The sequence below is a fragment of the Monodon monoceros genome, unplaced genomic scaffold, assembly GCF_005190385.1.
Source record: "Monodon monoceros isolate NGI ecotype Baffin Bay Population unplaced genomic scaffold, NGI_Narwhal_1 Super_Scaffold_12, whole genome shotgun sequence".
In the NCBI taxonomy this organism is placed as follows: Eukaryota; Metazoa; Chordata; class Mammalia; order Artiodactyla; family Monodontidae; genus Monodon; species Monodon monoceros.
In genome coordinates, this window is record NW_021703768.1 from 72,843,094 (window position 1) to 72,856,491 (window position 13,398).

Here is a 13,398-nt window from a genome sequence, read left to right on the forward strand (position 1 = left end):
CAGCCATAAACATGTGAGACATCATTAGGCAATCCCAGACTGCACTGTTTGAATATACTCGACTGAGAAAATTGCATTTTAACCCTAAAATATATCAAGGGCTGGTTTATGTGGTAGTTCCTAAATAGAAAGCTATGTTTCGCCATGTGGAAATACCAGATACATGAAAATTTTATTACTTCTTGACCAAGGTAAAGATTAATAGGAAGCATTTTGGCTCATAGAGTACATAATGCAACTCTTCTTTAAAACGCATGAACTTGTTATGTTTGTGTGACTGATCACATAATCCTTTGGAATCTTAATGATCCGTGAGATAAATTGTTCACATTTTTAGAGGTACATCTACATTACAAAATAGCAGCTCTTTCGAGAGGCCACTGCACTGTTAGGCTTTTGAAAACTTGAATTACACAGTGTTAAAAGTAGGAACAATATTGATGACTCATAAACACACACATTGTACTAAGAAAACTATAAGAATTATGGAAAAGAAAAAAACACTTTGCCAAATTTCCTTAGTTTTAAAGCAACGTGGACATTTTCTAAGAAGTGATATTAGTATTTTAGCTAGGAAAATGGGAGAAATTTAAGTCCTGGAAATTTATGTGTTCTTTGAAAGGATTAGCATTTCCTTGCAATAACTAAAAAATTAAAAAGCATTCTCAAGACAAAACTATGGGAAAAGTAGATACAAACAAGATATAAACTTTTAGCTTCAGCTGCTTTATGTAACAGTTCCAAGAGTTTGCTCATATTTGTATAATCATCAAATAAATAATGTCCCATTAAGGTTATCAATCCATTTGGTAATTTTTAGTTTTGGCTTGTATTTTACGGTTTGATTTGTGAGAAGACGGGCTTTAACTCAACTTTCATGTTGTTGCTTAGGTTTTACTTAGAATAAATTGGAGGGACTTTTTTTTTAAGATTATTCTTTTTTAAATTAATTAATTTGTTTTTATTTTTGGCTGTGTTGGGTCTGTGTTGCTGCACGCGGGCTTTCTCTAGTTGCCGCGAGTGGGGCCACACTTTGTTGCGGTGTGCGGGCTTCTCATTATCGTGGCTTCTCTTGTTGCAGAGCACGGGCTCTAGAGCGCAGGCTCAGTAGTTGTGGCACACGGGCTTAGTTGCTCCGCGACATGTGGAATCTTCCCGGACCAAGGCTTGAATCCAGCTCCTCTGCATTGGCAGGTGGATTCTTAACCACTGCGCCACCAGGGAAGCCCTGGAGGGACAAATTTTTTTAATAAACTAAATTTAATAAATAAGTTTAAGGCAAGTTATAACTATTATGTTAATATGTAAGTTAAAGAACAAAAAGTACTTATGGATAGTAAACAGTACCGAAGAGCGTTGTGATTTTTGACTTATTTCTGTGATCACACATTTGCATTGGATGGCTTAATATTTGATGGATTTTTAGTTGCTTACTAACTCTTCACTCTTATCTGTAGGTAATGCAACGTAATGAAAGTATATTGGATATATTTTGTGAACAAAATCTTTTTTTGTTTTTTCCCTATAGGGATGCCCTCTGCATCTTTATTAGTAAATCTTCTTTCAGCTTTATTCATCCCTTTTGTGTTTGGAGAAACAGAAATAAGGTTTGCCGGACAAACAGAATTTGTAGTTAATGAAACAAGTACAACAGTTATTCGTCTTGTCATTGAAAGGATAGGAGACCCAGCAAATGTCACTGCAATTGTATCGGTAAGAAATGACAATAGTTCTGTTTTTACAGAAGTAGATAGGAAATGTTTTAGTTTCAGTGATAAGAATTTTTTAACTCTTTGAGATTGAGTAGTTCCATTATGATAAACAATTTGCAGATAAATGGTTTATTCCTTTTATATCTGTTAGAGGTTTATAGAGTGCTCTAAGGTAGCATGTGCATTTGACAGTAAAGATATAGTATTTTAAAGATATAGGCTGATTATTTTAAAATGTTCATATGTTTATTTTAAAACAAAACCCCAAGATATGAAGAAGTATTTCTAAGTAAAAGAACATTTTATTTGGGATAACTTGGATTCTCATTATCTCTGCTTGGATTTACTACTTAGTATCAGGTGTCTTAGAGAAAATATATGAAATATTTAAATGTAGAGAAATGGCAATTAAAAAGAAACCCTTATGTCAGAGAGCTCCTTTTTTGGGAGAAATTAAGTATGTTAAGTAGAAGTTAGATGGAATTTGTTAAACTATTGCTCTATCTTGCACACAGTTTAGTTAGTAGATAGATTATATGTACATGTATTTGTGTTTAACCAGAAAATCATGTCATATGACCACTAAGGACATTGATATATTTGAGGCCCAAACTACTTGGAATTTTTATTTTAAAAAATAAGTTTTTTTTTTTTTTTTTCCGGTACGCGGGCCTCTCGCTGTTGTGGCCTCTCCTGTTGCGGAGCACAGGCTCCGGACGTGCAGGCTCAGCGGCCATGGCTCATGGGCCCAGCCGCTCCGCAGCATGTGGCATCCTCCCGGACCGGGGCACGAACCCGTGTCCCCTGCATTGGCAGGTGGACTTTCAACCACTGCACCACCAGGGAAGCCCCCCAAAATAAGTTTTTAAACAATAGGTTAAATCATCACATTGGGACACACTGTAAAAAGACACAAAGAAGAATAACTGTCTATGAAAGAAACACAGTATTATAATTTGGTGCATTGCTTTTAGTTTTTAATTTATGACATGTATATATATTTATTGAATTTATTTTTAGTTTGAGTATATATTATATTTAATAACTTTTTACATATAATTTTGATCGTATCGTAATAATTTTTTCAGGTTGCTCTATCATATTCACAACTTTTCTTGATGGTGGGGTCATCATTTCCCAGTCATTTCTCAGCAGTTTTTCATAGAGGTTGCTTCCAATTTTTGCTGTTGTAAATATTGCTCTGATGAAACTGTTTACGTACATATCAATTTTTGTATATTTTGGATTGTTAAATGATTTTTTGGGTTGGATTACTGTGATTTTTCTCTTTATTTGTATCAGTGTCTCTTGATATTTAATGCTTTCTAAAAAGACTGTGCCACTTTTTTTGTGTCACTTTTTATATTAAGGTGTGAGAACAAGTTTTCCAACACCCTTAACAACTTACTTGGATTTTTCAAGTATTTAAAACTAACTTTATTTTGTAAATGAGAACTAGAAATTGACTACAATATCCCTATAGACATCCTTCATTTTCAGTTTATACTAAATTGTTTTTTTTTCTAGTAGCTAAGTTATTCATTTTGGGTTCTTTGGCAGAAGAAATCTCATTTGGATTTGCACAAGAAGTTGCTCCATTATAATTTCATAATTATTGCTCCCTTGAGAATCTTAGCAATGCTGATGTTACAGAATGAGGTCTTAAAAGGTTTTGAGGAAAAATTTATAATGACTAATAAATTGGTATGCTAAAAGAATTGGGTCCTTATTGGTGTTGTGGGAGAATATAAATAAAACTTCAGGTTTAAAGTTTTGGAAAGAGTAGTTTCTTTAAAACTGATAGGGAAATAATTGATTTTCCTGATGTATTTTGGCTACTTACACCTCTTCTTTGGGAGAGTTTTAACTACAATTTGTCTTCCCTGTTAGGTTTGCTGTAATCCACTTCAGATCAATCAAGAGGCAGAGAAAAAAATTTCACATCATTACTTTCCTTTATAATTATTACTTTTCTGTGAGGAATCTAATGATTCCTTTACCTTCTAGAGCGTAAACAAATGTTTTTATGTAGAATCATTTCTTCTTATAATGCTTTTTTTAAGGTGATTTTTATTAGTTGTTAGATATTTGTTTTGTTTTTCCACATCCTGTTTATAAACATCAGTGTCATTTGATGATTCATGGTTTTTTTGCCTGTTAATTGCTCTAATTAGCATCAATTTTGCTTGTCCTAACACTGTGTTATGTAAGAACTGTCTGTGTTTTGCATTTGATAGCTGTATGGAGATGACACCGGTGACTTTTTTGACACATATGCTGCAGCTTTTATACCTGTTGGAGAAACAAATAGGACAGTGTACATAGCAGTATGTGATGATGATTTACCGGAGCCGGATGAAACTTTTATTTTTCACCTAATTTTACAGGTAAGTCCCTTTTTCCCCAGTAAGTTTAAACTCTTAAAAATCTTACAACGCTTAAAAATCATTTTCTCTAGAGATGAGCCAATTTAAGTGCCTGGTGGTGGTTTTCATAGAAGCCAGAACTGACAATCTCTTTGGCAATTCCACGGTCTGGTTACTCCTCAGATAATCTTTTTAGAAGATTCTACAGCTAGTTTTTGGATTAATTCAGCTTATTTAGGAATTGCCATGACAGATGCTCAGGAAAACCTTGTCTTCCCTTTGGCCCTTTTCTCTTTTATCCCTCTTCTGCTACCAGATGCACAAAGAATGACCGTGACTTCTGAGTTCAAAGGAGAAGGGTACAAAAAGCAGGCTTGGCAGTGGGAGGTCCCTGTGCCTTAGAATAAATTTGGAGCGCCCCTGGGAAAAATGCTTGACTAGCCTAAGGTTTAATTGTCCTTTATGGCTGAGGCAGTGACTGCTAACACTGCTCTACTTAATTTTTCTGAAGTGAATTGAGAATTTTTTTGGAATGACTGGGTTGGTGTGATTAAAATTTTTGTGAAAATGGCACTTGAACCAGTCATGTTTTACTTTTGTAAGACACTCTTTTTTCGTATTTCTTTATGCTGCTATTGAATATTAATAGAAATGTAGCAAACTCTTCCCATATTTATTAGAAAAATTGCTTTAATATTTTAGCTTTAATTTGGTTCTATGATTTATAGAATAACTAATTCTTAAGTTTCAGCACCTTCTATAGTGTAAGAAAAAGATCACATATGAATAGAATTTCATACTGTTAATTAATTCTCTGTTATATTAGTAATGAAATTAGAATATATTACTAGCCAGTGATTATTTATAGTTATAACAATTTATATTTTAATAGTGATTAATGGTTTTCAAAACTCTTTTGAAGAATTCTTGTTTAGAACTTAACCACGTTGACTTAGTTTTAATATATTTTCTTAATCTGTGCATTAAAAATATACTTGTCTTTTTATTCATATTCTGAATGATTACATAAAGACCAAAATCCTTTTAAAATAATCTCTTTTTTCCTCTTATGTTTAATTGCTTAATTTACTTTTGGGCTTTTATTTTAGAAACCTTCAGCAAATGTGAAGCTTGGATGGCCAAGGACTGTTACTGTGACAATATTGTCAAATGACAATGCATTTGGAATTATTTCATTTAATATGGTATGGTTATAATTTTTTTTTTTTTTTCGGTATGCGAGCCTCTCACTGTTGTGGCCTCTCCCGTTGCGGAGCACAGGCTCCGGACGCGCAGGCTCAGCGGCCATGGCTCACGGGCCCAGCCGCTCCGTGGCATGTGGGATCTTCCCGGACCGGGGCACAAACCCGTGTGCCCTGCATCGCCAGGCAGACTCTCAACCACTGCACCACCAGGGAAGCCCTATGGTTATAATTTGATTAATCTTGTGGTTGCTTAGATAACCGTCTATTAAATTTTGTGATTACTTTCTATGCTACCTAGAATCATCCTGTCTTTTGATATATAAATAAACTTTGGTCTAACTCCGTCTGTATTCCACATTCTGTAGACTGTCCTTTTGTTTTCCCTAAGATTTCTGTGAAATGAGGGGACCCCTATGATCATGGTCATCTCTTGCCCTAATCTCTTTCTGCTGATCATTTCACCTGACTCATTTGTTACCTCCTCTGGTGGTCTCTAACTCAGATGTTGTCCTTGTCAGTTTGGTCTGCTATAACAAAATACCATAGACTGGGTGGCTTAAAAACCACAGAAATTTATTTCTTAACAGTTATGGAGGCTGAGAAGTCCAAGATCAGGGCTTTAGCAGATTTGGTGTTTGGTGCAGGCTGACTTCCTGGTTCATAGACAGCTGTCTTTTTGCTGTGTTTTCATGTGGTGGAAGGGGCAAGAGAGGTCTCTGGGGTCTCTTTTATAAGCATACTAATCCCATTCATGAGGGCTCTGCTCTCATGACCTACTCCCCTCCCAAAGGCCCCAACTCCTAATAACATCACTTTGGGGGTTAGGATTTGAACATGAATTTTGGGGGGGACACAAACGTTCAGTCTGTAGCAGATGTTGTAACACAGTTCCTTGTGCTTGATGTCCTCAACTGGCACTTCAAAAAGCATTGTCTCTTAGCCTCCTCTGAAAGTTTAGAGTGATTCTAGACAAGAAAAATATATTGAAAGAACACTGAAAAAACCTATAGTAAACTTACAATTGAATAGCGGATGTTATAGCTCTTAAATATAGTTATTCTATATTTATTCCCTACCCTGAGATTTTCCTATTAATTACTATTTCTTGAAGGTTAAAACTCCATGTCATCTTCCTCAGTTTTGCTCAACAGTTCATTTTTTTCTCCTTTATCACCAAATTCCTGTGTCCCTGGCCAGTCCTATGTTCAGAGGGTTTTGTTCTTTAGAAAAAAACACACAACACAGGTGCCCCCCCACCTCTGAGAAAAATTGTTTTCAGCTCTGAAATAAAAGAAAATTTATCTCAAGTAAAATTGGATATTGCAAGTAAGTTTTAGTCTACAATAAACTTCCTGGTGTGGAGTCTTTTTGAATCATGTTACTAATTATCATTACTAAAAGGTAATATGACACTCCCCAGCTTTTTATTTATTTTCCAATTTAGGTTGCTACTTCAGTTGGTGTATTTGTATGTCATTTTCTTAGCACCTTGAATTATCTTTGAAACAAGGTGAGCTTTAGATAAATACGATCTTTATAGTTGCAGTAGCTTTATTAAAATGGATATGTGAATAATGCCAAGGTAGTAGACGTTTTGTAACTTCCATTATATCAACATTTACAAAAATAAATAAATTAATTAATCAATCGCTTCTATTTGAATGATCTGGAATTTTTAATTATGAGCCAGACTCCCTTAATTGCTTAATTTTTCTCCCTACTTCTTTTCCTCTACACTCACTCCCAACTTTCATCCCCCACCTCATACTCACTTGTTTAAAGGTTTCTTTCCTTCTTTCTTTTGACATTAAATATCTTAGCCTCTGGGAGTGAGTCCTAGTCTTTAGCATTTGTCCTAGGTCCCTGACTGTTGTGGTCTCAGAGCTGCCAGGAAGCCTCTGACTAGGCACCTGCCCTGTGTGATTAAAATTAAACTAAGTAACTGTTGAGCTCACAGTTGTTACTACATAGGCTGGCTTTGGTTTCCAGACTGGATGGTGATTATATCGATGATGATGATCACAATTATAGCCAACATTTGCTGGGTCCTCACTATGTGACATGTACTAGGATAAGCACTTAGACGTGAATTATTGACACCTCATCACAGCTGTTTGAGACAGGCATTCCTATTGCTGTTGATGGATGGGGATACTGAGACTTAGTGTCACCTGCAGCCTTAGCTAGCGTGTACCTGCCCACTCATCTCTTCTACCCTGCCATGCCAACACTGTGCAACATTTGAAGTCCTGGCTTTTTCTTCCCCTCAGTGATCATGTCCTGAAAAAGTCATGTCTGTTTTCAGTGGCTAGCTGACCAGTGAGGAGGGAGCAGTGGTTGGGAGCAAGGCTGAACCGTAGTCCCAATGAGCTGCCCTGGCTTGGAGGCACAACTCATTTCTGTGACCTCCTGGGCCCCTGGGAGCATTTGAGTTCATCATCTTTCAGTGAGATAACCTTTAAGATTCCTCAGCGGGACAGCTACTTGTTGCTGGAAGCAAGACAAGAACCTGCATCTTTTGCCTGACTAGTTTTATGTTCCCTTTATACTATTATTTTAACCTTTTAAGCGTTGTTAGCTACAGTTAGTGAATGCTAGGAAGCCCCACATTTTTAGAGCACAATGTGGATTGATTTGTCTCTGGAAAATTAGGATTTCTAAGGTAACAGTTTGCACGAGCTCCTGTCTCTGATTGATCAGCGCCTGATGGTCTTTGCTCTTCCCAATAGCCTTTCTCAATCACAGTGAGTGAGCCCCCGGGCAGAAATGAAACTGTGCCTCTTACTCTCATCAGAGAAAAAGGAACCTATGGGATGGTCAGTGTGACTTTTGAGGTAAGTTTACTCTAAAATCATTTTAAATGGTAAAGCTTCAGAGTTCATACCAGATGGCTGTAATTTTAAAATCAAGGTCCTTTGTATAATAAGCATGACAATGAAAATAAAATAAAAGTAAATACTTTGATCATCTGATAAATTTCATGTTTAATATAAAACTGTTTTCCTTGCTGCTTGGATATACTGTTCTTATGTGAAACACAACATATCACTTTAGATTACAGGATAGATAATAATAAACCACAAATTGAATAATAATGTTAATTCTATAAGATTCATAGAACGTTTATGATAAATCTTTTCAAGGATATAAAATTTTAAAATGCTCATGGGTTCCTTAGGCTTATATAAAATTATTTAATATGTAGTCTTCCCCCATATACATTCCATTTAAAAAAATATACTTAACGGATGGTGTTAACAGCAGTTGTACTCCAAAATTTGGAAGAAAATTGGCTGTAGAAACGATAAGGCATCATCAGGTTATAGTGTTTTCAACTCTCTATAGATGTCTGAAGTTATTTTATTAGCTCTTGAGCCTTCTGTTATGTTGAAATAATTACAGCTAACATTTGTGGAGCACTTAATATTGCCATATACTGTTCTAAGTGCTTTACACTGATTATCACTGCATGTAAACTCCAACTCTTCCCAGCACTCAATCTCCCTCATGCCCTTTAAAATTTTTTCTCCATAGTACTTAGCATCATCGGACACACATTTATTTATCTCCCATTTGTTCCTTTTCATTAAATGTAAGGTCCTGGTGGGTAGAAAGTTTGCCTTGTTCACTGCTATATCCTTAGTACCTAAAAAAGGGTTAGACACAGAGTACTTAATTCTTTTCAAAAGGAATATGATTTTATTAAATATTCATATCTAGCCTGGAAAGTGGACATTATTACGCTCATGTTAAAGATGAGGAAAAAGCTGGACAGAGTTATTAAATACCTTGCCCAAGGTTACTCTGCCAGTGGTGGGACTGGTATTTGATTCCATTACTTAAGAGAATACACTAATTGTGAATACATTCCGCTCAAGAAAAAGTACTTATAAGTTTTTTTGTCAGGTTTAATAGTACGGTTGAGAAAAAAAGAGAAAGCTTTTAGAAACCATGTAGTTTAATGTAATTATAGTCAAGATCTGTAATTATATTACAGGCCTTGACTATTAGTTAGAAGGGCAGACTTAATGTAGGTTAGTATCATTCTTCTTCTTTTTTTTTTCTTTTTGGTGGAAGTACCAGGATATATTTGTTTATTAAAAATTTTTTTTAAAGTATCATTCCTCTTGCAAAACATTTTAAACTAAATATGTCAGCTGATATCACAATAATGCTTTCTTATTCTTTTGAAATATTTCATGTTTATTGATGGCACTGTGTCTCCTTGCAGGTAGAGGGTGGCCCAAACCCACCTGAAGAAGATTTAAGTCCAGTTAAAGGGAACATCACTGTTCCTCCTGGCAGTGGAACAGTAGTTTATAACTTGACAGTTCTCGATGATGAGGTAGGATGTGTTAAGTGCTTAAAAGGGACAAGGCCTCTCTCTGTGTTACAGACATGTTAGAGAATATTATGTCAAGTATTAAATTATGTTCAGGATTTGAAATTATTCAAGAACATAGTCCTATGTGAAGTTAGTGTATTGTGGCCAATTATGCCTTAGCTATAAATATTTCTTTTGAATATATCTTATTAATATTTATCTTATTTAATTCACATGAAGTTGTGTATCTAAAAGGTGATGAACTTGCATGTAACTGACAACCACACTTAATACAAACATTTAAGCATTTTGTAAACCTTGATGATTGATTTTGCTAGTGATTTCAGTTTCGAGCAGGTACAGTACTACTTACCCAGCATAAATATTTTACTATAAAAGCAAAGAAAATTTGGTTGCATATGATATTCATTTTTTTAGATATTTTAAATGTCTACATTCATAGGAAGCCTTTTGTTATTTTTAATTTCACATTGAAGCTACCAAGGATTGAGATACATGACACAGCTAGTTTAACTGGTAAGGAAAGAATGAATTTGAACAATATGTACAAGGATGTCCCCCATGAGCTAACCAAAAGAAAACATGACTTTTAATAAAATAATCTTAGTATTATTAGTAGTAGTATTACTTAGTAGTATTATCAGAAAAAAAGGGAATAGCTGGGAATTTATAATTATCTCCCTACCTTCCCACAAAAAAAATCATGAAACCAAATCCCAAGAGAAGAAAAATGAATTAGAAGACATTATTAGAAAAGAGTATTTCTCTTGAAAAAATGAAATATTAGATAGCATTGATAACTCTTAATTCATCTGGTTGTGAAAGCTAACAAAAACCTTTTGTCTATAGATCCTGGAACATTTAACAGGTTATAATTTGGGGGCAATGATTAATTATACATTTTAATTATAAATTTAAAAGCTCATCTTCTGAGGATCTACTATACAGCATGGTGACTATAGTTAATAGTATGGTATTGTATACTTAAAAGTTACTGAGAGTAGGATTTAGGTATTTTCTCCACACACACACACACACACACACACACACACACACACACACAGAGTTAACTATGTAAGGTGATGGATGTGTTAATATCTTGATCTTTGTAATCACAATGTATATGTATATCAAATCATCATGTTGTACCCCTTAAATATATTAGTTATATTTGTCGATTATTCCTCAGTAAAGTTGGGGGGAAAAAGATCATCAGTCAAATCATTACATTTTCTTTTTTGAGATAAATGCTTTACTTTTTATATTTCTATTGATGGAGGTAAAAATATATATTTTTTCACTTTCATTCATTTATAATGAAGTAAAAACTCAAATAGCACAGTAGAGATAATCCCTAGGATTTCTCTGTAGTTAAAAAAAGTTTCGGGACTTCCCTAGTGATGTAGTGGTTAAGAACCCGCCTGCCAATCCAGGCGTCACGGATTCGAGCCCTGGTCCAGGAAGATCCCACATGCTTCGGAGCAGCTATGCCCATGCGCCACAACTATTGAGCCTGCGCTCTAGAGCCTGCGAGCCACAACTACTGAGCCTGCGCTCTAGAGCCTGTGAGCCACAACTACTGAAGCCCGTGCGCGCCTGGAGCCTGTGAACTGCAACTAGAGAAGCCACTGCAATGAGAAGCTTATGCACCGCAATGAAGAGTAGCCCCTGCTCGCCGCAACTAGAGAAAGCCTGCGCACAGCAACGAGGACCCAGCGCAGCCATAAATGAATGAATGAATGAATAAATTTATTTATTTATTTTTTAAAAGTTTCATTTTAACAGTGTCATCATTTTGCCTAATAGTGACTCTTGTAGCTTGTTCTCCAGAGAGACATGATATGTATTTTGAAAATCATGTGATTGGTATCATATGTTTAAATCTTGAGATAGAAACTGTTTAGAGAGAAGCAAGAATAATTTGACATGATTGAAAACTAACAATTTGTATGTGATGTTAATGTAGTTTTCCAGATTCTTATCTATTATCAGACCTTGAATGCTGCTTCTGACCCTACCCACCTGATGAAACTAGTTTTTACTGTCAGATCTTTAGTTATCTAAAGATTGATCAAGGTTGAAAGCCATTATACTGACACTTCCTTACTTGTTCTTATCATTGCTTTATCTAAAATATGTTGTTTACCTTTGGAAAATATTTTAGTAAATAGACACTGAACAAGCCTCTTTATCTGCTCCCTTCAGGTAAAGATTTTTTTATTTCTATGTAATTGCATTGAAAAAAAAGGACTTTTCACACTTTGGTTTTTTTGCAGGTGTTTTGGTTATTGATGTTTTACCACTGTTTATATTTCTCTGACAGGTACCAGAAAATGATGAAATATTTTTGATTCAGCTGAAAAGTGTAGAAGGAGGAGCTGAGATCAACACCTCCAGGAGCTCAGTTGAGATCATCATTAAGAAAAATGACAGTCCTGTGAGATTCATTCAGAGTGTTTATTTGGTACCTGAGGAAGACCACATACTCACAATTCCAGTGGTTCGTGGAAAAGATGACAAGGGAAATATGATTGGATCTGATGAATATGAAATTTCGATCAGTTATGTTGTTATAACTGGGAATTCAACAGCACACGCCCAGCAAAATTTAGACTTCATTGATCTTCAGCCAAACACAACTATTGTTTTTCCACCTTTTATTTATGAATCACACCTGAAATTTCAAATAATTGATGATGCCATACCAGAGATTGCTGAATCATTTCATGTTATGTTACTAAAAGATACCTTACAGGGAGATGCTGTGCTATTAGTCCCTTCTGTTGTACAAGTCACCATTAAGCCAAACGACAAACCTTATGGTGTCCTCTCATTCAGCAGTATCTTGTTTGAAAAGACAGTTATAATTGATGAAGATACAACATCAAGGTAGGGTTTATTTTAAATGTTGTATTGCTACAATTATTTTAATATGTTATTCCAAGATTTAATATTTGTGGTGTTGGACACAGTGCTGAACTGTTAAGTGTATGTGTCATTTCCTTGACCATGGTTTCACTGTTGTTTTTCTATTTTGGGAGTGATATTTAAGTCACATATTTAAATATGCAGGTTAATTCACATTATGGTAGTTTCCTAGGGCACATCTACATATCTACTCCTTCATATTAAAAACAGTCATTCTTTATGATTTGGATTCTGCTTTTACCAGTGTCTGGTGGCCAACTTGACATTGAAAATGCCCATTTTAAGGGAAATAGAGTGTTATTTGACCATATATTTTTTTAAAAATTCTAGATTTGAAGAAATTACAGTGGTTAGAAATGGTGGCACTCATGGGAATATTTCTGTGAACTGGGTATTGACACGGAATAGCAGTGATCCCTCACCGGTAACAGCAGATATCAGACCGAGTTCTGGAGTTCTCCATTTTGCACAAGGGCAGATGTTGGCATCAATTCCTCTTACTGTGGTTGATGATGATCTTCCAGAAGAGGCAGAAGCTTACCTGCTTAAGATTCTCCCTCATACTATACGAGGAGGTGCAGAAGTGAGCGAACCAGCAGAGGTAGATCTCTTATTATACTTTACTTGTGGGAATATTTCTGTGTCATAGAACAGCTGAAGAATTTGACCACATAAAGCACATTTATGTTTAGTTTGATGTGACAGGAAGAGCACTGGTTTTAGAAATGGTGGTTACTTCCCTTGCTGAAGGTTGTCCCTCTGTAAATAAAAAGTTTGCTCTTAAAAAAATTCCACAAAGTTTTCAAATGTGTTTTTGATTCATCTTTTACTCTATTACCTAT

General features: G+C 35.3%; 1 protein-coding gene across 1 annotated transcript in view; it reads left to right on the top strand.

The window, feature by feature from the left end:
- Positions 1-1,530: 1,530 nt before the first annotated feature.
- The window catches only part of ADGRV1 (adhesion G protein-coupled receptor V1), a 520,998-nt gene continuing 509,130 nt past the window's right edge, over positions 1,531-13,398 (top strand). The window contains exons 1-7 of the mRNA XM_029215616.1: positions 1,531-1,713; positions 3,950-4,099; positions 5,188-5,283; positions 8,013-8,117; positions 9,515-9,628; positions 11,952-12,517; positions 12,887-13,157. Coding sequence (XP_029071449.1) covers positions 1,531-1,713; positions 3,950-4,099; positions 5,188-5,283; positions 8,013-8,117; positions 9,515-9,628; positions 11,952-12,517; positions 12,887-13,157 — 1,485 coding nt within the window. The remainder of the gene's footprint in view (positions 1,714-3,949; positions 4,100-5,187; positions 5,284-8,012; positions 8,118-9,514; positions 9,629-11,951; positions 12,518-12,886; positions 13,158-13,398) is intronic.